The 27,192-nt window shown below is 38.9% G+C and overlaps 1 protein-coding gene across 1 annotated transcript in view; it reads left to right on the top strand.

Moving 5' to 3' along the window:
* COL22A1 (collagen type XXII alpha 1 chain) overlaps positions 1-27,192 on the top strand; it is a 589,887-nt gene that overhangs the window by 372,128 nt on the left and 190,567 nt on the right. The window contains 4 exon segments of the mRNA XM_078153760.1: positions 16,468-16,521; positions 17,316-17,369; positions 20,459-20,512; positions 25,962-26,015. Coding sequence (XP_078009886.1) covers positions 16,468-16,521; positions 17,316-17,369; positions 20,459-20,512; positions 25,962-26,015 — 216 coding nt within the window.

Raw genomic sequence — 27,192 nt, 5'->3', positions numbered from 1 at the left:
GGCATTCTCCCTTCACTGGTACTATGGTCACCACGAAAGAATCCCTTGGATCCAAGACAATGATGACTCTTATCTCCCCTTGAAGTCCTCAGCAGGAACCTGCCATCATCTCTCGACTTTGACATTGGTGCTTTCTTTTCTTTTTATTCCTTTGTGTCTGAGCTCCCCATCCACGGACCTGATGTTGCATCTCACTGAGGAACACTCTGTACTTTGCCTGTGCTGATAGATGAGACGCTTACTTCATCTTTGATCCCCCCAAAGCTTCCTCAGGGAGAGAACATCCTCACACTCAAGGCTTTGAAACAGTGAGCCAGGGCCAAACAGCATATCTTTCAAGTGAACTGCTACATTCCCTCCAGATCTAGAGGAAAGATAGACCTGAACAGATCTGTTCAAGCATCCCTTCATAACTAACTATCACACCTCACATCTTTTCTTTGTTCAGAGTTGTATAGAGGAAATTTATTGTAAATAAATCAGTTGAGGACCATTTTTAAAGGATTTACTGTGAGAGGCAGCACTGATAGGGGATAGAAATTTGTCCATGCAGTCAGAAAGATGTGGGTTCTAGTGCTACCTCTGACACTTACTGACACTTACTGGCAGGTCACTTCCCCTGTTGGTGCCCCAGGTAATTTTTTAAGGCTGTAAGTTACAGAACAGCGGCAGATCTGTATAGATAGAATGAAAGCACTAGACCCAAATGCCATAGTTATTGTGCCAAAAAGAAATGTCCTAGGTACTGTTCTACTTTGGGAAGTGGAAGCCTACAGTCTAATTCTGCTCTGCCACTAACTTTTTTGGTAAAATTGGTAAGTCACTTTATCTCCACAGTCTTCAGTTTCTTTCTCTCTGAAATGATGAGATCGGCTTAGATTTATTGCAAAGGTCCTTTCCAACTCTAAAGTTCCATGTTAAAAGGCAGGGATGGAATTCTCTTTTCCCTCAAATTCAAGTAGGAGATATATACATATATATACTCACATATAGAAAGATATATATACACATATATCTTCCTCATATATATGCATATATGTATGTATGTATATGTATATAAATAGTTATTTATATATGCATCTACAAATATGTATCTATATTTATGTATGTATGCCCCAGTGCATACCATCACCCCTCTGCTTTCCATGTGTGTTGTGTTCCCTCATTAGAATGTTAGTTTCTTGAGGGACTGTTTTGCTGTTTTGTATTTGTATCCCGGGTGTTAAGCACTAATTGTAATTTTATTAATTCAATTTTTGAATGTCAGAAGTACCAACTGTTCACAAATTGATTAAACCAATACTGAATGCCCTTGGAGTAGAGCTCATATTCCCCCTCCATATTGGGAGTGGGACAAGGACTGGACCTGTGAATTCATTAGTATAAGTTTCTAGTTGGGGAAACTATTCATCCAATTTGGCCCCTTCTATCAATTTTATAATCATAAAGAGTTTCATAGAGTGGGAATGAGGATAATAAAAGCACCTACCTCTCAGAGTTATCATGAGGATTACATGATGTTTGTAAATGGTAAAATAATGTTTGTAAGACAGTTTTTATAAGCTAAGATGTTAAGTGACTTGCTGTGGGTCACGCAGCCAATATGTATTTAATGTAAGACTTGAATCCAGGTCTTCCTGGCTTTGAGGCTCACTCTACATATTGCACATGGTCTCTCCATAATGTGTTCATATAATTTCTTCCCATTTTCAAGTGGTAAAAATTTAGTAAAGAGAGGTTAGTAGTTCCTTTCAAATGGACTAAAATCATAGCCATTCAGTAATCAATTATAAATGCCTACTGTGTGTCACTCACTGGGCTAAGTACTGAAGATACAAAGGAAAACAAAAACCAGTCCCTGCTATCAAGGAGCTCATGATCTAATGGGAGGACAATGTGCAAACAGTTATGTACAAACAAGCTCTATACAGGATAATTTAGAAATAACAGAGGAAAGGCAATAGAATTCAGGAAGTGTCAGATAAGGCTTTCTATAGAAGGTGGGATTTTTGCTGGGACTTGAAGGAAGCCAGGAGGCAGGGATGAAGAGGGAAAGCATTCTATGTATGGGAGACAACCAAGGAAAATGTCCTGACCTGGGAGATGAAATATCTTGTTCAAGGAACAGCAAGGAAGCCTGTGTTGCTAGATCACATGTATGTAGTGAGATGGGATATAAGGTGTAAGAAAACTGGAAAAGGGCTTTGGATGCCAAACAGAGGATTTTATATTTGTTCCTGGGGGTGAGAAAAGGCCATTGGATTTTACTGAGTAGGGGATGGGGTTGGAATTTAGAAAGATCACTTTGACAGTTCAATGAAGCATAGATTAGGGTGAGTAGAGACTTGAAGCAGTTAGACCCACCAATAAGCCATTTCAGTAGTCCAAGCATGAGATGAGTACTTGTAGTAGAGTGATGGTAGTATCAGCCAGGAGAAGCGGACGTGTGTGAAAGACATTGCAAAGGTAAAACTGATCGGCCTTGGTAACAAAGTGGATGAGTGGAGCAGCGATGAGAGAGGGTGAAGAGTCAAGGCTAGTCTCAGAATGTAAGAGCTGGAAGAGACCTAGGAATTCATATGATCTAATTCCTTCCTTATACAGGTGGGAAAACCGAGGCTCAGAGAAGTCCTGTGTAGGATCATAGATGTAGATCTAGAAGGGACCTTTAGAAGCCACTGAGTCCAACTCCCTCACTTTACAAATGAGAAGACTGAGGCCCCGATACATTAAGTAACTTACGTAGGGTCATGCAGCGAATCACTGTTGGATCCAGGTCTTTCTGATTCCAAGTCCGCCACTGGGCACACAGCTAATAAGTGGTGAAACTGTAAGTATAGCTCAGGTTTCTTGACTTTTTCTCTTTCCCCTATCTCTCACCTTCTGTTACATGACTTAGAGGAGCTCTAAATCCCTGCCAGCCTCCGATTCTATCACACTATTCAGCAAATGGATAAAAACGGGCTTAGAAACTATGTTTGGCCAGTTCCACTAGAAACTGGGAGGAAAAGAAAACTTCCCATTACCAGCGTCTGAAAAGGTCACACTTTCCCAGAGCTTCCTAGAGCCATTAATAGCCTTGGTCTCCAACCCACATGCTGTAGCTGGTGAGTAATGTGATGTCTGATCACAGTAGTCTGCTTCCCCACCTACACATCTTGTCTAATCATTCTCCTCATCTCAGCCTCCCTTCCCCCCAAGGCAAAGACAAGCCTGATGACTCTAGCATCTGCTCCTCAAAGTTGGGGGGAGGGTAAATAAGCTTCCCACTTTTGGTCTAGTATCATGCACTTTTTTTTGGAGGGGTAGGGGTGGGAAGTTTCCTGACCTGAGATTTCATCAGAGTAGCGATCTCCCAGTATGGAAAGTGAGAACTCCCTCCACTGATAATAAATGGCAACAAATCTGCTACTGACAGTCTTTCCAGAGTTGCCTGGGTTACTGAGAGTTTTTAAGTGGCTTGTCTGTGGTGGCACAGAGAGTGTGACAAAGGCAAAACTTGAATCCAGATTTTCCTAATTTCAACGCTGGATTTCTGTTCTCTATACGACACTGCCTTTCAATAGCACCATGCAAATCAGAATACTCCAACTAAGTGTCTAAAGTGTGCATCACTCTGTTGGGCCCTGGGAATAATCCAGTAGAATGGCACACCTTTGAATTATGAGGCCTTCTCATCTCTTCGGGGCCAGGCAACTTGAGTTGCAGTGTGGAATGGTAGCTAGAAGACCGGACAGACTCAGGAAGACCTGGGTTCAAATCCTATCTCAGATACTTACTATCTATGTGTCCTTGGTCAAGTCATTTTTCTCATGTAAAATGAAGGGGTTAGACTATATAATCTCTAGGGTCTCATAGCTCTAAAAATCTCTGATTATTTCATCTATGATCTATCAGCTCATCATATAGATAAATATTGGATAGCAAGTTACATGTACAGTACAGGTCCATGGGGAAGAGACAGTCTCACAGACTGAGCCCTTCATTCTATCATTTGCCAATTTTAGGGAATACTTAGAAAGTGCTTTTCCACAAGTTATTGAATTTAGCCCTCCCAACAAAACAATGAGGGAGGCTAAGTGTTATTATTATTCCTTTTTTTGTAGATAAGATTGAAGTTCAGAAAGGACAAAGACTTGACTAAGGAATCATAGCTAGTAAGAGGCAGATCAGGTTTTCGAACTCAGTTCTACCCCACTGCCCCCATCTCTTCTCCCCTGACTCTGTTGTCTAAGTAGCTTCCCACTCAACTTTCACAGAAAACCAAGCCTGATTCCTTTGCTGGTGTTCAGCTTAGTTGGGAGTATAACAAGGACAATTATCCCGTGGGGCAGATATCCCTGCAGTATTAATGGTCCCTTTCCCAGCATAAAGTCCAGGACAGACGCTTCCTTTGGTGGGTGAGGTACACGATAAATTACAAGAAGTAAATATTGACTTTCAGTAAATCTCTGTGATAGAATGAAGAAAGCAAAGCAAAGCTGTAATCTTTGCAGAGCTTGGAATAGAAACAAGGAGCCGAGAGACACATTGGATGGGAAATTCAACCCCTCCATTTTTTTCCCTGCATATGATGTAATCTGCTGACAGTCTGGGTCTGAGTCTGAGTTAGAATTCCTAAATCCTAAAGAGGGATAGGATCTTAGAGATTATCTAGTTGAATCTTCATGTTTTACGGAGGAGGATAGCAAAGGTCAAAGGATGAGTTGGTTTCTTTTGAATAGAACACCTGTCTCATATCCTAAATCTGTGCCCCCCCCCAATCTTTTTTTTGTGTGTGTGTATGTGTGTGTGTGTGTGTTGTATTCCCCCCTCCCATTAGAATATAAGCTTCTTCAGGGCAGGCACTTTATTTCTTTTTGCATTGTTTTTATATCCACCCTGCCTGGCACATAAAAGTGCTTAATAAATTCCTTCCTTGCTTCTTTTTTTCTTTCTCCCTCCTTCCTTCCACTCCTCCCTTCTTTTTTCCTTCCTTCCTTCCTTCCCTCTGTCCTTCCCACCTTCTCTCCTCTACCCTTCCTCCTCTCCTCTCCCTTACCCTTCTCTCTCCTCTTCCATTTCCCCTTCCCTTGCTTCTTCCTTCCTTCCATCCTTCCTCCTTCCTTCCTTCCTGGAAGAACTAATCCAAATACAAAATGGGGCAGGTCACATTTCATATGGCTATCACACTGGGTCTAAATCCATGAATAGTCTGTGCCCTTCCAGTCTGAGTGAGATAAAGAGTTCTAGTCTTAAAATTAGATAGGTAGAAAGACATAGATGAATGAATAAATAGCCTGAGTGAATGATTGTGTCTATTCTAAATTGTGGTAGTTAGGACAAAATGGATTCCAGTAGCATTCTAAATAAGGCAGGGTACTATGGGACCAGGACCTCTTTCATTTCAAAAGTAATGCTTTTCTTAATGTAATGTACTATTTAACTATCTATCTATCTATCTATCTATCTATCTATCTATCTATCTATCTGTCTGTCTGTCTACACACACATATATAAACACATATATTATGTATATATTATATGTTACCATTATAATTATATATATTATATATTATAATACACTATACACATATATTACATGTATGTTGCATATTATATATATATATATTAAACACATGGGATGTATTCTCTATATATTTTATATGCATATTCTATTTATATATTTTTAACTCAAAAAGATGGGGGGAGAGAGAACACTGCTATGGCCTCCTTCCTCCCCTTCTAGTTCTGCCCAGCCTTCATCCCCTCATTTTCCTACACCTTCATATCATTCCTCTCTACCAATTTCTTCCCATATGTCTACAGAGGTGCTCAGGCCTTTTTTGTTTGTTTGTTTGTTTTGTTTTGTTTGTTTATTTGGCTAGGCAATGGTTTTAAGTGACTTGCCCAGGGTCACACAGCTAGTAAGTGTTACGTGTCTGAGGCCGGATTTCAACTCAGGTCCTCTTGAATCCAGGGCTGGTGCTCTATCCACTGCACCACCTAGCTGCCCCTCAGGCCTTCTTAATCTTAACAAACCTTCCCTGGACTCTTCTATCCCTTCCTTCACTCCAGAACTTCTAAAAGTTACCATCCTTCTTGGCTTCCCCTTCCTTCTCACCCCGTTTCTTCTCATAGCATTTAGAAGTGGAAAGGACTTTAGAGATCATTTAGGACATTTAACTGATGAAGAATATAAAGCTCAGAGAGGTTAGGAAGCTCACCTGAAGCTCACAGTTTTGGTTAGCAGCAGAGACAGGATTCCAATCTAAGCCTTCTCCTTTCTAATGCAGAGATTTTTCCACTCCACCACAGAAAGTGAGAAACTCACCTTCTGTCTAAAGAGAACTAACCGGTGCCTCTCCTGATGCCCTAGGCTTTTTATGGTAGACCCAACGTGCAAACCCTCCCCGGGGTGTTTACAATGAAAGCTATAGGACTCAATATAGGATGAAAAGTTTTGTATCATTTGAAAGACCTTTCATTCCCTTGTTATTTGGAGGGAGAAGGGCAGGGAGTTCCTGATCTCCCTGAAATCACATGGTGTGCACTTAGACCTCTCAGGACTTATTTTCTATTTCTGTAAAATAAGACTTCCATTTGTAGATGAGACTGACAAAATATGCCAGTTAACAAGACATTTTACTTTTTTATTTGAGACTCCATTTATTTTTCATCTAAATGACATGAAATTTTAGATACATGGATGAAGGTGAAGATAGGCAAGGGGAACATACATGATGGTCAATATTGGACAATATTGTCAAAAGGCTTCATATGGCAAAGACTTGATGCCTTTCACCATTCAGATTACCCCACTATGGATATTCTTATCAATGATCTTCTTAAATGTGTCATGAAGAACTAAATATAAAATTTCAGATGTTATCTGACTAGGTCTTAATAGAACACACCACTCATCTCCATACTCCTGCAAGCAATTAACAATTATCTTTCCTATTGTCACTCTATAGCCTCTTTGCAAACTCCTTACCATCATTTTTGAGTACAGCCCTAATCACAGTTTTATCTGCTGTATAGGGATATTTAATATCCTTTTTATTATTTGGGACTGGGGTCATTCCTCCTATAATCTTTGGTTAACTCAAACTCTGTCTTAACATTAGTCTCACCTGGCCAAAAGCTGTCCCATGGGTTGTGAAATTTTACTTAAAAGCCTTAAACTTTCCTTAGATAGGAACCTAGAGGAAGAATCCCCACTACCCCTGCCTCTTTGGGGACACTGAAATCATCCTCCTCAACCAGCCTATTGTGAACCTTCTGGATATAGTTTAATCTGAAACCTTTTTAATTTTTACGGCCTGAAAGGAACATGCAAGATTGCAGTGTGTAAATGAATTATTTCTCTGTCACTCTAATATAAGTTTGCCCTGTCGGAATCCTCATAATGATTCAGGTTTTCTTTGAGGCGTTAGCCTATGCTTGTGAATAATAATAAAACCTAGATTGTTGCCTCCATAATTTCTACATTGTGGTAAATATGTATTTGGCAACAGTTACCCACCACATGAACTCAGAGAGGAAATATTGCTTCTATAACACCTGTTTGCTGTGTGGCTTGAAACTGGCTGCATATCTGCTCTGGACTTCAAATTGCATCTCTAAAATAAGGATGATGCAACATGTTTTAGAATCATCAAATGTCAGAAATGGAAGAACACCCAACAAGTTATCTTTACCGTTAAAATAAAAATATACTCTATAGGTTAAGTTAGGGTGTCTATAGGCCATCTATCTATGGAAACAGAGGTGAAGAGATCTAGTGAGGGTGTCTGGCATGATAGGGATCGTTAGTTCCTCAGGCACTGGATCAGAACACAGATCTCCGGGTTGTTAGTTGAATTCCAGTTCATCTGCACCTGGCTTCCTTCAGGTTCTTCATCTCTAGAATAGGAGATAAAATGGTGTGCTGGGGAGAATCCTGACAATCAGGAGTCAGGAAAACTTGGCCCTGTTCCTGGCTTTGTACTAGTTAGCTTGAGAAAGTCACTTTTCCCTTCTTGTTCTCAGTTTCTTCATCAGTGAAATGGATTGGCTGGACTCCATAGTGCCTGAGTTCTTTTTTTAGCTCCACTATTCTGTGTTTTATGTTATAACATTCTTTGTCTATAGTCCTTTCCAGCTCTATCATTCCACACTCTGTCTTGTAAGGATCCTTCCAGTTTCAGTCTTCGTTCTATGATCTCAGTCTATGCCCTTTGCAGCTCTCATGTAATATGACTTGAAGTATGTGACTCTACTAAACATTTCCCCACTGCTGCAGACTTGCTGCCAGTGGGGAATTTAGGCAGAGAATCCAGTAAATAATAAGCAGATACTCAGAGAGGGCAGGGGGAGAAGAATGGTAGAAAAACACACCAGTAGCCTGAGGGTTGAAGAGGCTAAATGTATTCCATTCAGTCTAATGGGCATTATCCTGTCCCTGCTGGATTCCTGCTACATCAATACTGAGACACACTGCCCTCTCTAAAACCGTGATTGTCTGAGGGCTGTCTCACTGTTTGCTGATCCTTCCTACTATATAATGGGTCCTAATTGTCTGGGAGAGGCCAGGCTCCTGTCTCTCTTTGTAACATCCTGGGCACCGTTCCCCTCCATCTTTAGCTGCTGATCATAGGAAAGCAACAGATTCCATCAAGGCAGGGTCTTGGGAGCCTTTTCCACTTTGTTTTTCAAGGCCCTCTTCTCTGCATCAGAGGCAAAGTCAATAGCAAAGTCACACTCTGCCTTCTGTTTCTTGTTTAACGGAAGCATTCTCCTCCCCCTCTTCCCCCAGATCTTTTTTGAAAGTTGTTTTCAAATCTTTATCCTTTTCCTATTGCTCCTTACAAGCCCCTATAATTATCATTGCATGCATTCATTACATGTAATCATATTATTATTGTTATCAGACCAAGACATTACAGAGTTATCGAGCTTACCTTGTTCAAGGCCCTGTGGGGGACAAAGAGTAGTTTAGTAGAAAAAGCTCATGCTAATAAAAAAAAAAATCGTGACTATATCACTTTACAGTTTACAAAGCTCTTTCTTTGAGCCCTTCAGTTAGGGGCAGCAGGTAGTATGGCCTCCATTTTACAGATGAAGAAAATTAGGCGCAATGTAAAGTAACTCAATGTTGGTAGAGTTGACCCTTCAGAATGGGGAACCTCCAGCCTTGAGGCTTGGATTGGCTTTAGTCCTTCTGTAGCTCAGAACTCTGACAATTACAGAATTCTGTAGCTGCAAGGAACTACAGATGTGATCCACGTAGCCTAACCTTACCCTCTTCTTATCCTGACCCTCACTCTCTGTGCAGGCCCAAAGTTCAGTTCATTTCTGATACAGCACCATTGCCTGCTCTGAACTCTCCTACCAACTTAATTCTTCAGTCTGGCCTCAGCTTTGGAAATTCTGGATCCTTGCCCAGCACATATAGCCTGTCGCTGTCCATACCACGGTATGATGGCTATATCACTTAACTACAAATTTACAATGGTAAATGTAATTGTGAACCAGGATTAGCAATACCTGTTCTCCCAGATAGACTCATTGAATGTCAGAGCTGGCAGGGATCTTAGAAGGTGAAACACTTGAAAATGAATGCTACAGCTAGAAAGGACTTTAGAGATATACTTGTTCAAAGTCCTTATTTACAGAGTAGCAAACAGGTTCAGAAGCCATCATAGAATCACAGGTTTAGATCTGAAAGGGAATTTAATACTCGTTGAGTCAAACATTCATTTTTAACAGAAGAGGAAACTAAGAAAAGTGACTTGCCCAAGGTCATACAGCAATTACTAGAATAAACCCTTATGGTATTATCAGCTGCCAACTGGACATTTCTCATCAGATGTCATCTAAGCATCTCAAACTCAGAATGTCTGAACCTGGAGTCAGGAAGACCTAAGGTCAGTGTCAGACATGTATTAGTACGTGTGTGGCTGAGCAGATCACTTAACCACTCCCTGCCTCAGATTCCCTATCTGTCAAGTGAGTAGAATAATAGTACCTATGTCCCAGAGTTACTGAGGGCAAAATGAGATATTTGCATTCTGATCTTTCCCCTATCTTATCTTTTTTTCCCTTTGTCACTTCTCTAAAGTTCAGGTTTGATAATGCCCCTATTCTGCTGAAATATTGGCTCCGTATGCATATGCTTCTATCTGTGAATGTTGCCCACCCCAACAGAATGTCATCTTCTGGGAGGCAGGGGCTGTTTTACTTTTGACTTTGTCTTCCTAGCACTTACTTTGGTTCTGGTATGTAATAAGTGCTTAATAAGTGTTTGTTGGTAGATTGATTGTCTGGCTTAGTTTTAAAAAAAAAAAGAAAAAAGAGTGCTGGATTTGGGAGTCAAAAGGCTTAGTCCAGGGATGGGGAACCTGCAGCTTCGAGGCCACATGTGGCCCTCTAGGTCCTCAAGTGCAGCCCTTTGATTGAATCCAAACTTCACAGAACAAATCTTTTTATTCTCTATAATGCAGCCAAACTAAACTTCTTGCAGTTCTCAGGAAAAAAAGCCTATCTATCTCTTGCCTCTATGGTTTCTCATGGGCTAATCCCCATGCCTGGAGCATGGACCCTCCTCACTTCTTCCTCTTAAAATTCCAACTTCCTTCAAGAGTGAGCTCAAGAGCCGCCTCCAAATGGAGGCCAATTATGACTCATACTATTGCTTTGGTCCTACCTAACACCCACCAGGTAAAAACTGCTTGGTGGAAACAACAGCAAACATTAAATGCTTACTAGGAGCCAGGTACTGTGCTGAGCACTAGCGATTCAGACACAAAAATTGAAACACTCTTGTCCTCAAGGAGTTTACAACTATTGGGGAAAATAACATGTACAAAGATAACTAAATACCTAAGTGATGCCAAGGAGTTTTGCCTAGGTAGGTGTTAGGTCAACTGTTTTTTAGTCATATCTAACTCTTTGTGACCTCATTCTTGGCAAAGATGCTACAGTGGTTTGGCATTTCCTTCTCCAGCTCATCCTACAGGTGAGAAAACTGAGGCAAACAAAGTTGACTTGCCCAGGGTCACGTAGCTAGTAAATGTCTGAGGCTAGATTTGAACTTAGAGAAGTCTTCCTGACTCCAGTTCCAGCATTCCATCCACCATGCCACCTCACTGCTCAAATGGATGAGCCATCCTCCAAGCTAGAAAGACCTGTGTTAAAATCTGGCCTCAGATGTATAATATTTGTGTAATCCTAGGCAAGTCACACTTCAATCTAAGACTATAAATTGCAGAGTAGATGCTGACCTGTATTGATAGATAGTGTTTCCTTACCTGGGAGTTCCTTATATTAATGAAATTACAGTTTTAGTTTAACCTCTCTTCCTAACAACAACCTAGTAAGATAGTCAGGGTTGCTACTATAATCCCCATTTTATGGATGAAAGGTACTTTCTTAGTGTCTCAAATGTCTCAGGAAGGATTAGAACTCAGGTCTCCTGTCCCCAAGTTCAGCACAGCCAGAGTACTAGGAAGACAGCATGAATATGAGAGTCAGGAGGGAGCCAGAGTTGGAATGTAGAAGGAATAGACCAGGTCCAATATTCCATACCAAATCAAAGGATTCTCAAGGCAGGCCAAAGAGAGAAAAATCACGGAATCTGATGAGTAAAAGATTGTCTAGTCCAATCCATACAAAAGCTCTGAATGGGGAGACAGGCTGAAATATAAGGATTGTTGGGGGAACTAGGGTTGTTTTCTATGGAGAAGATGCCACTCAGAGTTAATATCATAGTGGTCTTCAAGTATTTGCATAGCTACCGGAGGGGAAGAGATTAAATCTGTTCCAATTGATTCCAGAAGGTAGTACCAGGACCACTGGGAGAAAACTATAGGAGAACAAACTCCATTTTATAGCTCAGTGGATGGAATGGTGGACTTGGAGTCAGGAAGAGCTGTGTGATCTTGGGCAAGTCACTTAATGCATCACCTCCATTTCCTCATCTTTAAATGCAGAAAATAATGGCACCTACCTTCCAGAATTGCTGTGAGGGTAAAATGAGGTAATATTTATAAAGCATGTTGCAAATCTTAAAGCACTGTGTAATTGCTAGCTATATTACCTACACTTCCCAACATATCCCTCTCATCTTCCCTTCCCAGAATAGTGAACAAGAGAAGAAAAAAATAATAAACTGTAATTCAGCAAAAGTAATCAACATTAACAAAGTCTGACATTATTCACAATATTCCACATCCATAGCCTCCCATATCTCCTAAAGAAATGGGAGCACTTTCTCATATCTCTTCTTTAGTATAAACCTTGGTTGTTATAATTTCACATCAATATGTTTTAATTGTTCAATGGGTAGGGCTTGATGCGTGAAGAGAAAGTGGTGAGTGAACTGGATCTTGGAGAAAGAGAAAGACTGCCTGACATGAGGATCCCATCCATTCCAATCATGAGACACAGTCCATGCAAAGACATGGAGATGGGAGATGGAAAGTTATGTGTTAGAGCAATAAGGACAGTTAGTCTCAACCATAGTGTGTGTACATGTGTGTTGGGGGTGGGGTGGGAATGGAGACAGGGAGTGATGTCCATGAAGTTGGCAAGATAGAGTGAGGCCAAGTTGTAAAGGGCTATAAAAGCTGAGCAGAGGAGGAGTGTATATGTGATTCTGGAGTTCATATAATTCTTGCCATGCTTCTGTTTTCATCTTCATAATTCTTACAGCACAGCAATATGCATCTAAATGTAAGTTCATGCACCACAATTTGTTTAACTATTCACAAATTAATAGGAATCTATTTGGTTTCCAGTTCTTTGCTTCCACCAAAAAAAAGAACTACTATAAATATTTTGGTATTTATGGAGTCTTTGTTTTTATTCCTGACCTCCTTGGAGTCCTGCCTAGGAGCAGGATCTTTGGGTCAAATGTATGGATATTTAGTCACTTTCTTTGCATAATTCCAAATTGCTTTCCAGAATGGTTGAAACAATTTACAATTCCACCGATGCTACATTTTTATTCCTGTCTTTCCACATTCACTTCAAAAAATGACTGTTCCCATCTTTTGTCATTCTTACAATTTATTGGGTGTGAGATAAAACTTTGGAGTTGTTTTAGTTTGAATTTCTCATTATTTGTGATTTGGAACATTTGTTCGTATGATTGATAATATTTTGCAGTTCTCCTTTAGAGAACCATTTGTTCATAGCCTCTAATGACTTCAGCTATTGAGGAATGGTTTTTCATCTTTTATATTTCTGTTAGTTGCTAACATATTTTGGAATATTTATTTTTTATCACAATTGAAGGGAGGCATTTTCTAACAGACTTATCAATAGTAGAATGGAATTATCACATAAGATACTGAGTTCCCACATTCGAGGAGAGGTTGATTAACCACTTGCCATGAATATTGTTGAGTTAATTCCTGTATTGGTATATGATGGACTACATAATTATTAAGGACCTTCCAGACTCTTCTGTAATTCTTTGACTTCAGAGACAGACCAACTCAATGGAGCTGAATGACAGCTGACTGACAACTTTGAAGTGCTTACAGAAGACTGTTTTAGGCTGAATTTGCATCTGTCAGCCACATCTGCCTTTCCCACTTAAGGTAGAAAATCTCTTAGCCATGGGCCCTGCACAATGGGCCAGTGAGGAGTTGCAGACAAAAGGCAGTTCCTGACAATATGTGTGCTCATTTTTTTTTTCAGGAAAGATTGAGTACTCCTATCCTGCATTCGGGCTAAATTATACTTGTGCATTTTTGAGATGGTGAATGGACTCCAAGAGAAATGGAGAACTACTCTCTGGCTCTCTGTACCGTTCTCTTTTGTGGATGTTTACTACCCTCTAGTGGTCACATGTGTTCCTCTTCTTGTGCTGCTTTTAAAGTACTCTCATACTCCAAATGATGGGATAATATGGGAGCAAAGATGATTGAGCCCCTGCCCCAAGCCTTTAAAAAAATGGTTGCGACATTAGCCAGGTAGAGGTTTCTGTCTACTAATATTGTTCTCACTCTTCACATTAGTTGGACTATCAATTCTCCAGAACTTTGTTTCAGCAGCATAATGATGTTACATGAGAAGGAATCTTAAAGATTACATAATTCAACACCTTCATTTTACTGATAAGGGAACTGAGGTTTAGGTAGGGAAATGATGAGAGAGAGAAAGAGAGAGAGAGAGAGAGAGAGAGAGAGAGAGAGAGAGAGAGAGAGAGAGAGAGAGAGAGAGATTGTAATACAACATATGTAGATTTAGATGGACCTCAGAGGCCATCTAGACCAGGGGTGGGGAACCTGTGGCCTTGGGGACATATGTGGCTCTCTAGGTCATCAAGTGCAGCCCTTTGACTAAATCCAAACTTCATGGAACAAATCCTCATTTGTTGTTCTGTGAAATTTGAATTCAGCCAAAGGGCCACACTTGAGGATCCAGAGGGCCACATGTGTCCTCCAGGCCACAGGTTCCCCACCCCTGATCTAGTCTAACAACCTCAATTTATAGATGAGTAAACTGAGGCCCAGCAGGGCTGAATGCATTGACCAAAGTTGCACAGCTATTCAGTGGCAAAACTGAGATTTGATCCTGGGTCCTTAGACTCTAAATGCAGCCCACTTTTCATTATATTACATTGCCTCTGTGATCTAGCAACTTACACTCACGTAGTGAGTTTACAAAGTTTACAGAGTACTTAGATGTGCGTGCACATATGTACACACATAGAAAATATGTTTATTTAAATTCTGAGAAGCAGAGGTATGGAGAGAGAGCCATCTTGAACAGAGAATAATTCTTCTTGGGAAGTGAGGGCTTTTATGAAAGTGTGTGGGGCTTCCTGCAGGGCCATTGGGAGATATAACTGACATACTTAGTCTATGTGTTGTTGTATCAGAAACATGTTACTCCTGAGTAGACAGCTGTGAAAGAAACTATGGAGGGTGCCTTACTGAATGAGAAGGTGATATATTTCTTACAGGACCATCAATTTAGCAGAGAAGTTGTGAAGATTGTTAAGGTAGTAATGAGATCTTGTCTGAGGTTATAAATCAGAGATTTTCTTCAGGTGAAATCAGCTTATTTTTGTGACTTTCTCCAGTGTTACTTAGCACACCTAGGGCAGGAACCAAAAAATAAATAAGTGATGGCATGTACCCAGGGATAAATATTCACAGGATGGAACTAATGGAAAGGTAGGAGCAAAAGACATTTTGGATGGTCACTACTGGTATGTTAAAGTCACAGACTATAGAGTCAAAGTGAGTTAGGGAGGCAGGACAGGACTGATAATACGGGGGTAAATCAAGGGACCAGAGTTCAGGAACAAAGGTGAACACTAGGTTTATCACAAGTGAGCGAACGTGGGAGAGGTGGACATTTGAACAAGTAGTTGCGGCCTAGAATGGAGTCTCAGAATTCCATAGGCCTTAGAAGAGATAGAATTCCAAGAAATGGATTAGGTCTAAAGCATAGCAGTATGAGGCAAAGAAAAATGTCCTTAGAATTGTGGAAAGGGTTAGAATGTCAGTCAACCAACCTATTAATACCTCCTCTGTGATGTGCTACGTACTCATAACACAAGGTCAAAAATAAAATAATCCTTGACCTCAATGAGATTATATTCTGTAAAGGGAAATAATATGCACATGTAGAAATAATGCAAATGTAGAAGTAAGCATATACAAAATATGTACAAAATTTAAACAAAATAATTTAGGGTAGGGAGGTGCTAGTGGTTGATATTGTTAGCAATGAATGTTGAAGGACTAGGGATGATGGGATGGCGTGGGGGAGAGAGGAAGCCTGTGAGCTTTATATTAACGACACTAAAAAATAACCTGAATGTTGGACGATGGTAGCATCATGAATGAAGAGTGATACAAAGCAGTTGCATGGCATTGGATGAGGAAAGTTCCCTGAAAGTTGGTACTAGTGAAACAGTCTAGATCCACCAGTGTTTGTCCTGGTCCTAATAAATTGGGGTTGGTGATGAATGGGAAGACTAAATACCAGTGAAAAGAATTGCAATGGATGTCCTGCTTTTAGGGCAGAGCCATGTTTCCATTAAAGCTCAGAGAAAGCTGTTTGACTGAAAATTTCAAGATGAAAAGAGAGCTTCTAAACATTAGTACAATCTTTCTTACTTCCATCTTTCTTTCCTTCCTTGCTTCCTTCTTCTTTTTCTCTTTTCTTTTACTTTTTCTTTTATTCCTTATTGCATAGCAACTCAAGAAGGCTATCTACTAAAATACTGGAAAATTGCAAACTGCCCTAATGGAAAGAGCCCCCATCATGGTGAAACTACAAATCTTTACATGTTCCAATTAAGTATAATTATGATTGTATTGCAGGGAGCATTCCTGTTCAGAGACAAGTTGGACTAGATATCCTCTCCAATCCCTTCAAACACAAAGCTAATAACAACTTCTAATTCACAGGGAAATGTCTATCCCTACCTCACTTTCCACCATTTTTCATGAACAAACTATTTTTCTGTTTTCTTTACAGGGCTCTCAAGGATCTCCTGGTGTCCCAGGACCACCTGGGCCAGTTGGTCCCCCAGTAAGATTAACTTCGTTTTGTGTCCAATGTCATCATTTGGGTTGGGAGGAGTATGAAAAATAAGAAGCATAATTTAATCTGTTTAGAAATATACGTCAGTGTGTACCATCAGTTATTTTGAATGGAAAGATCATGAAAAAAGATATCCTCTTCCCCTTCCCAAGGACCTGCTACTTTAACCAGATGATGTGAGGCTTTCAGCTAACACCCCTCTCTACCATTCTCAAGACTAGTAAAAGTGCCCATATATGCTGAAATGGGCACCTGTGAATTTGTGCTAAGCTATTTACGACTTAAAATGTTATTTGCCTTTTAGGCCTGTCTACTTACAAGGCCTTTTTTGTTTGTGAAAAAGAAGAGAGACGTGTTATGAGGGCATGGCTTATAGAGATGATTAATGAAAGTAGTATTAGAAATGATGCACTATGAAAAAATGGAATGAGCTGAGTCAAAAGGTGCCCCCCTCATTAGAAGTTTTAAGGCAAAGCTTAGATAAACAATATTTTTTTAAAGGAAGTTCCTTTTCAGTTACATATTGAACTAGATACCTTCTGAGTGTACTCCAAACTCTTAGAAGCTATGATTTTGTGGATTCAGGGATTACCATGTGAAGGCAGTCAGGAAAAAAAAAAGTCCTGTTCTTTATCAAAAATTAATTAAACTCTGAGAACCTCTTTAAGCTCTAGATCATATAAAAGAATTCAAATTATGTGATGTGCTGGTCGTGGGTCTGTTGTATCTTCTTGGTAAAGATGGTTGACTGACAGTTTCTTCCTCGGGGTTTCCTCATCTAGGGCCTATCTGGAGAGATTGGCTTCTCTGGAAAACCTGGTCAGCCTGGCCAACCAGTAAGTACTCTTCCATATACTTGTGAAGTTGATTATTTTTAACCCATGCACAGAACTTGAACTTTGACACCATCACATTTCATCATTTCAGATTGGACCCAACATTCCAGCCTGTCATTTCTAGATACAGTAATAGATATTTATGTCTATCATGTACTAGCTCTTTTTGATTCCTGTTAAGATATTTTTAGGTTATGATCATTATACAACGTTTACTATTCCTCTCAGTATTGTGTCATCTGCAAGTCATGGCTTTCTTATTTCTTGACATCTCTACAGCATTTGGTACTGTTTACAACTCTTTCCGACTGCATATTATCTCTTCTCTAGCTTTCTGTGATGCTTCTTTCCTCTGGTTCTCATCCTAGTTTCCTGACCACCCCTCCGTGGCTTCCTTTGCTGTCTTTCAATCCATTTATTACTTTCTAATTGTCTATATACCTCAAGGCTCTGTACCAGTCCCTCTCTTCTCTGTTCTTTCTTTATCCTATCCACTTCTTTCAATTGGGATCTCATCATCAGACACTGATCTAGTGCTCATTTCCACACATATAACTCCAACATCTATATGTCAAGCTCTAGTCACTCAACTGAGCTCTAATCCTACAACTTCCTAATAGACTTTTCAATTTGGATGCACTATAGCCATCTCAGTGTTAACATGTGCGAAACAGAATTAATTATATTTTCTCCCAAACCACCTGTCTTCTTAACTTTCCTATTTCTATTGAGAGCATAGCTTGTCCTTTCAGTCACCCCTGTTTTCATCCTCACAGTTATCTTGCACTCTTCATTCTCACTCACTCCACATATCCAAGAATTTGCAGTATCTTACCTCGACAATGTCTCTCACCATATATCCCTTCATTACCCACACAGTCACCCTTTTTCAAATTCAATTTGAATTTGAATTCAATTTCTAGAATTCTAGAATTTAAATTAAATTCTAATTCAAACCCTTTTTCCTTCTCTATGGACTATTCTAATATCTTCCTTAGTGGTCTCCCCTTTGAAATGTATCATCCACACAGCTACCAAAGTGGTTTTCCTAAAGGGAATGTCTGATTATGTAATTCCTTAATCACTGAAATCCAGTTACTTTTTATTGCCTCTGGGTTAATAAACTCCTCCATTTTGCATTTAAAATCCTTCACAATCTATCTTCAGCTGACTTTTCAACCCTCATTGTGCATCATTCTCACTTGATGGTGTAGCCAAATTGGTTTTCTTGCTGTTTGTCATGCATGACCCTCCATCTATCTCCGTATCTCTGGCTCTCCCCTTGCCTGGAATGCACTCCATTCTCACCTTTGACTTTTAGAAGCCCTTGTTTCCTCCAAAACTCCACTCAGATAGTACTTTCTACATGAAACTTTCTCTCGTTACTTCCTCCACCCTCAGCTATCACTGCCCATCCTTCCAAAGCTACTTTTTATTAATTTTGTGTACATACATAGGTGTTTATATGTATAATGTTTTATATATCATATATATACATATTATGTATGCATGTGTGTACAAGCATATGTATGTATATTATACGTTCTCTTCCCCAATTGAGTATCATCTCATTAAGGACAAGGATTGTTTTGTTGTTGTCTTTGTATATCCAGAGTCTGGCACATTAGTTGATAATTAATAAATGCTTGCTGATTGATCTGCAAATTAGTTTTATGTGTCCATTATCATTTCCCTATCCACCCTGAGCTATAGTTTTACCCCTTCTTTAATCTTTCACTTGCTTGCAATGTATATATATATACTTTTTTAAAGTGTTCATCCTTTGAATCAAATGCAAGTTTCATTTCCTTCTAGTTGTTAGCATTCTTTACATTCTTATGAGACAATGACATTTTTATATTCTTCCTTTGTTAGCTGTCCTTGATTCTCTCTTCTATCCATGTCTTTTAAAACTCTGCCTTGGTCAGTTCTATATCCACAGTGAGCTCTGTAGGAATATCCTTCTTTTATTATTCATTGGAATCCTTAATGATTGTGTCATTAGAATTTTAATCTTGAGAACATTTCAACTTCCTCTGTGTGCATTATTGACTTTCCCTGCAGAAGTTTGGGCCAGTTAGCTTTTCTATTATCTGGCTGAAATTTGGTTTCCCAAAATCTAACTGCTGCTCTGCATTTGGTAGAAAGAGAACTCTGGAAATTATGTGATTAATTGAAATCTCTCATTGTTACTATCCTATGGGTCTTTCCCAGATTTATCATCTTTTTCTTCCTTCAAACTAGGGAGTCTGGAATATACCACTATGATAATAGTACCTGCTTCGTTGGTCCTCATTCTAATATTGTCCTTTCTGCTTTCCACATTTTAACTTGTGTATTTTTTCACAGGTACATTATACTGTGATGCCTCATTTGTCTAATGTTTTTCACTTTTGAATACAATCTATCTTCCCATTACCATGCTCTGGTTATGACCCACATCCCATCAAATCCCAGCAATTTCTATGAGGTCCAATGTACCTCCTTGCATGAAGATCTCTTTTATCAACCTCTGTGCATGTATGCATGGACATCTAAGCCAATGAGTTTTATTTATTTATTTTGTTATTTTTTTTTTCTTGTTAAGTTGCCTCCTGTGAATTACTAGTCTTTTCCATCAATATGCCATAGGACCTTACATTCATAGTCTTCTTCATATGTCACTCCTATTCCTTCATAGGAAACTTCTTCATTGTCAGGAGTGAAATTTGAACTTAGATATTCCTGACACTGAGTATGGCACTATGAACACTGTATCATGCCACCTCTGTACCACTTGCTACGGTCTATCATATTTGGTATGGTAAATGACAAATAATATGATGAGGTCAAAGGAAAGAATGAAAGTGATGTTAGAAAATTTTAGGACAGAGTAATCAGTTCCATCTGTGGATACCCAGAGAAGGTTCATGGAACTGGTAGCCTCCGAGTCAGGCTTTGGAAGAAGAGGATTTCAACAAGCAGAGATTTTGGAAAAAATAATCCCAGATAATGGGGATTTCATAGTATCTAAGTATAAAGCAACTTTCTAAATTGGAATTACTTAAATATGCATATATCTGACCTATTATTGTTCTTTTGGTGAATAGGGCTCCCCTGGTAAAGATGGGACAAATGGACTTCCTGGATTGCAAGGCCCTAAGGTTGGTATCAGATATATGTTTAAATCTGAAACTGCTCAAGTTGATATTACAAAAAGTGCTACTTTCATCATTATTCATTTCCAAATACATTAATCATCAGAAAGCTGTGAAAAGGGTGATCTTATGGTTAATTTGCAGTTTGTTATACTTTTCATTTGTTTATAGGATTGAGTTTGTCAGGACTATACTCAGAAAGGTGAGGAATTAGTTTCTGGACACTTTACCAACGTTAGTTTTTCCAGCTGTTCATAGCAGCTGAAGGGGAGAGTTGAGATTGGAAGTGGGGTGGCTTTGGTTTTGGCCATATAACCTGAGTTATTTGACTCTTAGTTATACATTCAGCACTATACCTCACTGCTTTACTCTAATGATGCCATCACTAATACTACCACTAATATCCATATATATATATATATATATATATATATATCATATATGTATAATATATCTATATACACACAAATAATATAGTATATATGTATATACATATATATATATCACATATGTATAATATATCTATATACACACAAATAATATAGTATATATGTATATACATATATGTATATGTGTAATTACTGATAGAGTTACTATTATTAATCATATGCTGTTATTTATTTTCTTCCTCTTTTTCCTCTCTTTTCTCCTATTACATATGATTTCATTGGTGTAGGTATTCTATTGAAACAAAAGCAATGCTTCTGTTCATTAATACCCAGTGTTCTAGAGGTTCTATAGCCTTAAAACATCATTTCCTTGCAGCCAACCTGATAACTGACCTCTCTGAACTCTCAGCCAGGCTGTCCTTGAAGAACAGACATACACAAATATGACCAGTGCCTGGCATACAGTCAGTGTTTAATAAATGCTTGTTGACTCAGTCTTTGCAAGGAGTTGTAGCCCACCGAATTCATTTTCTGAAGGCTAGCCTCTAGTGATGAAACCTGAAGTCTGAGAGAAGTAGCTCATTTGTGATCACATTTGAGATCACAATAACAATAAATACTTGGACTGTTTCCAATGCCATGGAGGGGGGTAGGGGTGGAAACACCTGTTGTTTACAATTTGAATCATGTAACAAAAAGGCGTTATGTCAATAATAGTTAAAAATCAAGACCAGAAGTACTGATTGGCACATAGGGAAATGATTCTCTGCAGAGTATATGCCTTATGGATATGAAGCTATTCTAATAGGCATTTAGTGTATACAGAAAACACATGGTCATTCCATGTTCAAAGCTGATCAGCCACTGCCCATGGGGCAGCTTGTTCTGTTTCCAGAGAAGACAGAAGCCTTCTAATATGTTAGTCTGTTAGATCTGGGGATCCAAGACAGGGACTCAATTTGTCTTTTGGTTTGTCTTGCCCAAAATCTGGGACAAAGGAAAACAAAATAGAGGGATTAGATGGGACTGACCATTTAGACTGAAATGGAAGCTTACTTTTAAATAGCATTACCCATAAATAAAAGGAAAATATGGCAATCCCTCTCTCTGTCACCATATCACCTTGGTAGCACTTGCCAATGTTTGTAAGAGAGCCAAGTGTTATTTACAAGCCACAATTAATTTTTTGGAGTAGGATTGCCACTGTCACTGCTGCTGTTTTCTCCTCTATTTCTCCTCCCCTTCTATCTCCTTCCATCTTCTCTCTCCTCTCCTCTCTTCTCTTCTTTTCTCCTCTCCTCCATCTTCTTTCCCTTCATTCCTTATATTTATGTTGTGATTTAGGGTTATGCTCTCAACTATGGCCTAATGCCTCACTGTGATATGGAGCTAACCTGGACTTCTTGCAGGCTATGCCAGTGGACTCCTAAGTCTGACAGATCCTGACAAGCTAGAAAAGCTTCAAGTAATGTCAAATCAAGTAATCAAGTCACAGACTGTGATTCTGTCATCTTCAGGCCAGGAAAGCTCTGTTTGGAGAGGTTCATCACTAGAAGGCCACTCACCAAGGACTAAATTAGAGGGAGGGGCACAAGTCTTCTAAAATATCATTTCATATAGGTGAAGAGACATAGGTGGGAATATATTCACATTGACGAAATTACAGATGCTTGAAATCATGAAGTATGATTGTATAAGGTGGTGGGGTGAGACTGGCCAATGAGACCACAGTCATTTGTGTCTGTACAGACAGCCTTTCATGTTTATCAATTTATTTAGTTTTCCCAACAACCCTGCGAGGTAGATTGTACAGGTATTATTAGGTCCATTTTACAAATAGTAGAACTGAGTCCCATAAAGATCACTCGTTCAAGGTCAAGTGCTAGGGCCAACCTTTGAACTCAGCCATCTTTCTCTACATAAAGAGCCCTACAAAAGCACTAGATGCATATGTTATTGTTGTTATTACCATCTGGGACTCCTTACAGGTTGGAAAAAGCCAGAGCTAGATAAAAGAGAATAATAAAAAATTTCCCCAGGACTATAAACATTTCATGCCCTTGAGCTGGTTTGTGGAAGAATCAATTTTCCCAATAGCTTCCTTTAAACAATGTTTAGCACATCAAAGAAGAGGTATGAGGGGAATGTTTTATGCTTCAAGAGGCTTGGGTAACTCTTGCTTCCCCAGATAGAGACAGAATAACAAATTCAGTGTGATGGCTCCTGACATTGTCAGCTCAGAGACCACACGGATGTTGCTTTCCTCAAATGCGTGCCTTACTCAGTCTCACAGCCATGTATCACTGTGGTTTGTTCTGCTGTTATAAGCATTAATGTTGCTGAAAAGACTAACTCATATTTCTGTAGAGCCTTTAAGGTTTGTGAAATGCATTTTCTCACCTGACCCTGTGAGGTAAATCATGCAAGTATTATTGTCATTTGACAGATGAGGAAACTGAGTCTCAGCGGTGAAGTGATTTGGTCAAGGTCATGTAGCTAGTAATTCAGGGTCCATATATGTCCGTCAGGTAAGATTTCCCTTCATATGAAGTTCTTTACCTTTATTGAGTCATAGACTCCTTCAATTTGGCCTATGTTCCCCCTCTCATAATGTTATTAGTGCATGAAATAAAATACATAGTATTATAAAGGAAACTATATTGAAATTTATTTATCAATATATTAAAAGAAAAATTCATGTACTTGAGATTAAGAATCTGTAGCCTAATATTTCTCCATGAATTGATCCTTTTTGCCTCCTTTTCTCAGAATAATCTCCCCTACCTGGGGAAGATCTTCTGCTGAAGACTTTGTTGCTATGTAGTATAGAAGAAGCACAGAATTTAGAGTGAGAAGACTTGAATTCGAATTCTGTCTTTGCCATTCATTGCCTATGTGATATTGAGAAGCTCACTCAACCTCTCTGAGCCTCAGTTTCCTCATTTGTATAATGGAGAGAGTGGTCCTTGTCTTGCCTACTCCAGTGCTGGAAATTCAATCCCCACCCTCAAGGAACCTATACTCTAATACAGGAAATACAGTGTTATGTCTGTCTAGGGAGCCACAATAGCATGAGCTATGAGAATGAAACTGCCATTGCTTTGAAGCTTGGAATTATTATGTCCCACTTTATATCACTGGGATGGCTTACATAAAACTGGTGTTCCATTTTCACTTGGTCAAGTCAGCAAGCATTCATTTAAACACTTCCTATGTGCCAAATACTGTGTTAAGTACTCACAATTACCAGTGCTTTTGAACTATTGGACTCTTCCTTTGATGTATTGCTAACTGATGTATTTATGCTGATTCATGGCACTTTTGTATACACATTTTGCACCTACTTATCATATTCCTCAAGCTTAGGTCACTGTGTCTCTAGATACTCTAGGCATCTTCTGGTTTGTGTAAGCAGTGTCTATTATCTAAATTCCAAACTTCTTAGCTGACATTCAAGGCCCTTAACTCCAATCTATTATTTCAGTTTTTTTTCTCACATTACATCATTTCGTGCCCATCCCCTGATGTTCAAACCAGGCTAGACTACAAACCGTTTTTTTCTAGAAACACATTTTACCCTTTCTCATCTCCATGCCTTTTTTTTTTTTAACACTCATCCCTAAATTGATAACCCATTACCTTGGATCCACTGAAATTTTAATCATCTTTTAAGACAGAACTAAAATGCCTCCACTTCCATGAACCCTCTCCTAATTCCTAACTTCTCCCCTTACCCTATCATTGCAAATGATTGTCCTTTCCTTAAAACTCATAGTACATTGTATCGCTCATATTGCACTTATGATGTTCATTTTCTAGTATAGCAGTTTGCCTATTTATCTTATATCCTCTAGAGATTGTAAGCTCCTTGATGGTACAGAATGAATTTGATATGTATCTCAAACTCACATTCACACAATCTCACATATCTCACAAATATCTTTCATAATAATTCAGTGCCTCAAAACAGTTGGCAGTCTGTAGAACAGTTTCTAACCATTCTCATAGTCTATGCTATTGTGGTTCCCTAGAAAGACATGATGTCTTACCTCCTGTTTTAGAGCATAATTTCCTTGAGGACAGGAAAGGTGTGAATTCCGAGCACTGAACTCCAGGCCTTCTTGCATATAGTAGTATTTAATATTTTTTCACATTTATTGAATAAGTATCTATTGATAGAGCTCAGTCAGTCAAGAACCATTTACTAAGAGGCAGTGGGATAAACTTTGGGATGTAAAAATAGAAAAAAGAAACCCAGTCCCTTTCCTCAAGGAGCTCACAATATAATGGGATAGACAACATGATACAGTAGAAAGAGTTATTAGACTTGGAATCAGGAGAGACAGAGTCCTTGAATCTTGCCTCTGATTCTTACTGGTTGGGTGACCATGGGTAAGTCAATGAATCTCTCTATAGATAACATTTGCAGTACTTTGCTCATACAGTTGGAATGAAGATCAAATTGTACCAAAAGCACTTTGAAAACCTGAAAGCAGCATGTAAATGTCAGTCGTATATTTTTGTGTTTCTTTCCATTCTGAGCACAGCAGATTCTAGATTCTTTTTTTTCAATAATTCATTTAATGAAATCTATATATTACAGCTTTTGAATAATCCATACAGAAAACATTTATTTCAGACCTGCTATGTACATGGAGCCCCTTATCGGAAATAAAATATAACGTGGTAGAACTGGCCTTCACCAACTGTCCTCTAATGATAGCCATTTGCTGACATTGACTCATCAGCTGCACCCTTTGGGGGATTGCAGTTATTCTGAATTATACTTTTATTGAAACTATAGCATCATCTCATTGTCTGTACACTTTTGCCTAACTTAATTTTATTTCTTAAAGATATTCCTATAGTTCTGTCAGATAGTGAAGAAGATGAAATCATCATTTTAGAGATTCTAGATTCTTAATAAATGTTGGTGAATTGAATTAAGCCAATTTCATAACAATATCATATGGAATCCAAAGCCTTGTCAGATGACCGGTGACATTATCTACAGAGGCAACAGAATCCTGACATCTTCCAGTAATTATGTTTTGTGTTTCTTATAGGGAGATCCAGGAGAACGAGGAGAAGATGGCTTGCCCGGGAATCCTGGACCTAGGGTATGAAATTTCTATTGCCATTATCCATCTATCTGTCAGTTTCATTTGTCAGTTAGTTAGTTGACTGTAGTTACTCTGGTTAGCAGAGCAAATCAAAGGTCTAGCTGCTAACATTATTCTGTCACATGTCTTATTGTTTCCCAGTTACTACAGACTAACATTGTTTCATTAGGACTTGGGGCACTTCCATGGCCCAAGAGATAAGAATGGGTATACTCTGTGTGTAAATGTATACATAAAAAGGTAGTTCTGGACCCAGGGAGGCTTAATAGACAGACACATGAATGCCATCTATTGCCATATTTCCTCTCATTATTAGTCAATCAAAATCAATAAACATTTATTAAGCTCTTACTATGTGCCAGGCACTTTGCCAAGTGGCAGGGATACAAAAAGAGGCAAAAGACAGTGCCTGCCTTCAAGGAAATAATGATCTAATTATAACAGGCACAGTATATAGAGAACTGGACCTGAAGTCAGGAAGACCTGAGTTGAAATTTGGCTCAGACACTTACTAGCTATGTGACCCTGACCAAGTCACTTAACATCAGTTTGCCTCAGTTTCTTCAACTGTAAAATGGGGGTCATAGTAGCACCTACCTCACAAGGTTGTTGTAAGAATCAAATGAGATAATACAATGAAACAATATTTGTGAAATGACTTAACACAATGCCTTTCACATGGTAGGCACTATATAAATGATTATTACTCTTCCCCTCTCCTTATATTATGATCCTCATTGCATGTGTATGTACCAGTAAATTCAAGGCTACATCCTGAACTCGGTAAGGTTGAATGAGGCAATATGATAGAATGGAATGAGCACTGGTTTGGAAGTTAAACTAGAGTCATAGGCAAGTAATTTTCTTTCTCTGGGCTTTCATTTTCTCCCCTGTAAAATTAAAAGAATTGATCTAGCTGATCTCAAAGTCCACCTACAGCTAGATTCTAATTAGTATGAATAATTAATCCCCTGAAATGGTGCATGTATTCAAATTCACACTATTCGAAAGTTAGAATTATGTAAAATATAGTCATTGGTTCAAGACCAATGGAAATATACAGTGTAAATTCAAATAGCATGAGTAATTTAGGGATTTAATTATTCACACTAATCAGGGTGTGACTAGTCTATTTTGTTCCATAGTTTTTCAATCAGTTTTTTGGTTGTGTCTG

This window comes from Phascolarctos cinereus, unplaced genomic scaffold (assembly GCF_003287225.1).
Source record: "Phascolarctos cinereus isolate Bilbo 61053 unplaced genomic scaffold, phaCin_HiC Scaffold_4;HRSCAF=312, whole genome shotgun sequence".
Taxonomy (NCBI): Eukaryota; Metazoa; Chordata; class Mammalia; order Diprotodontia; family Phascolarctidae; genus Phascolarctos; species Phascolarctos cinereus.
This window is presented reverse-complemented; position numbering and strand designations above follow the sequence as displayed.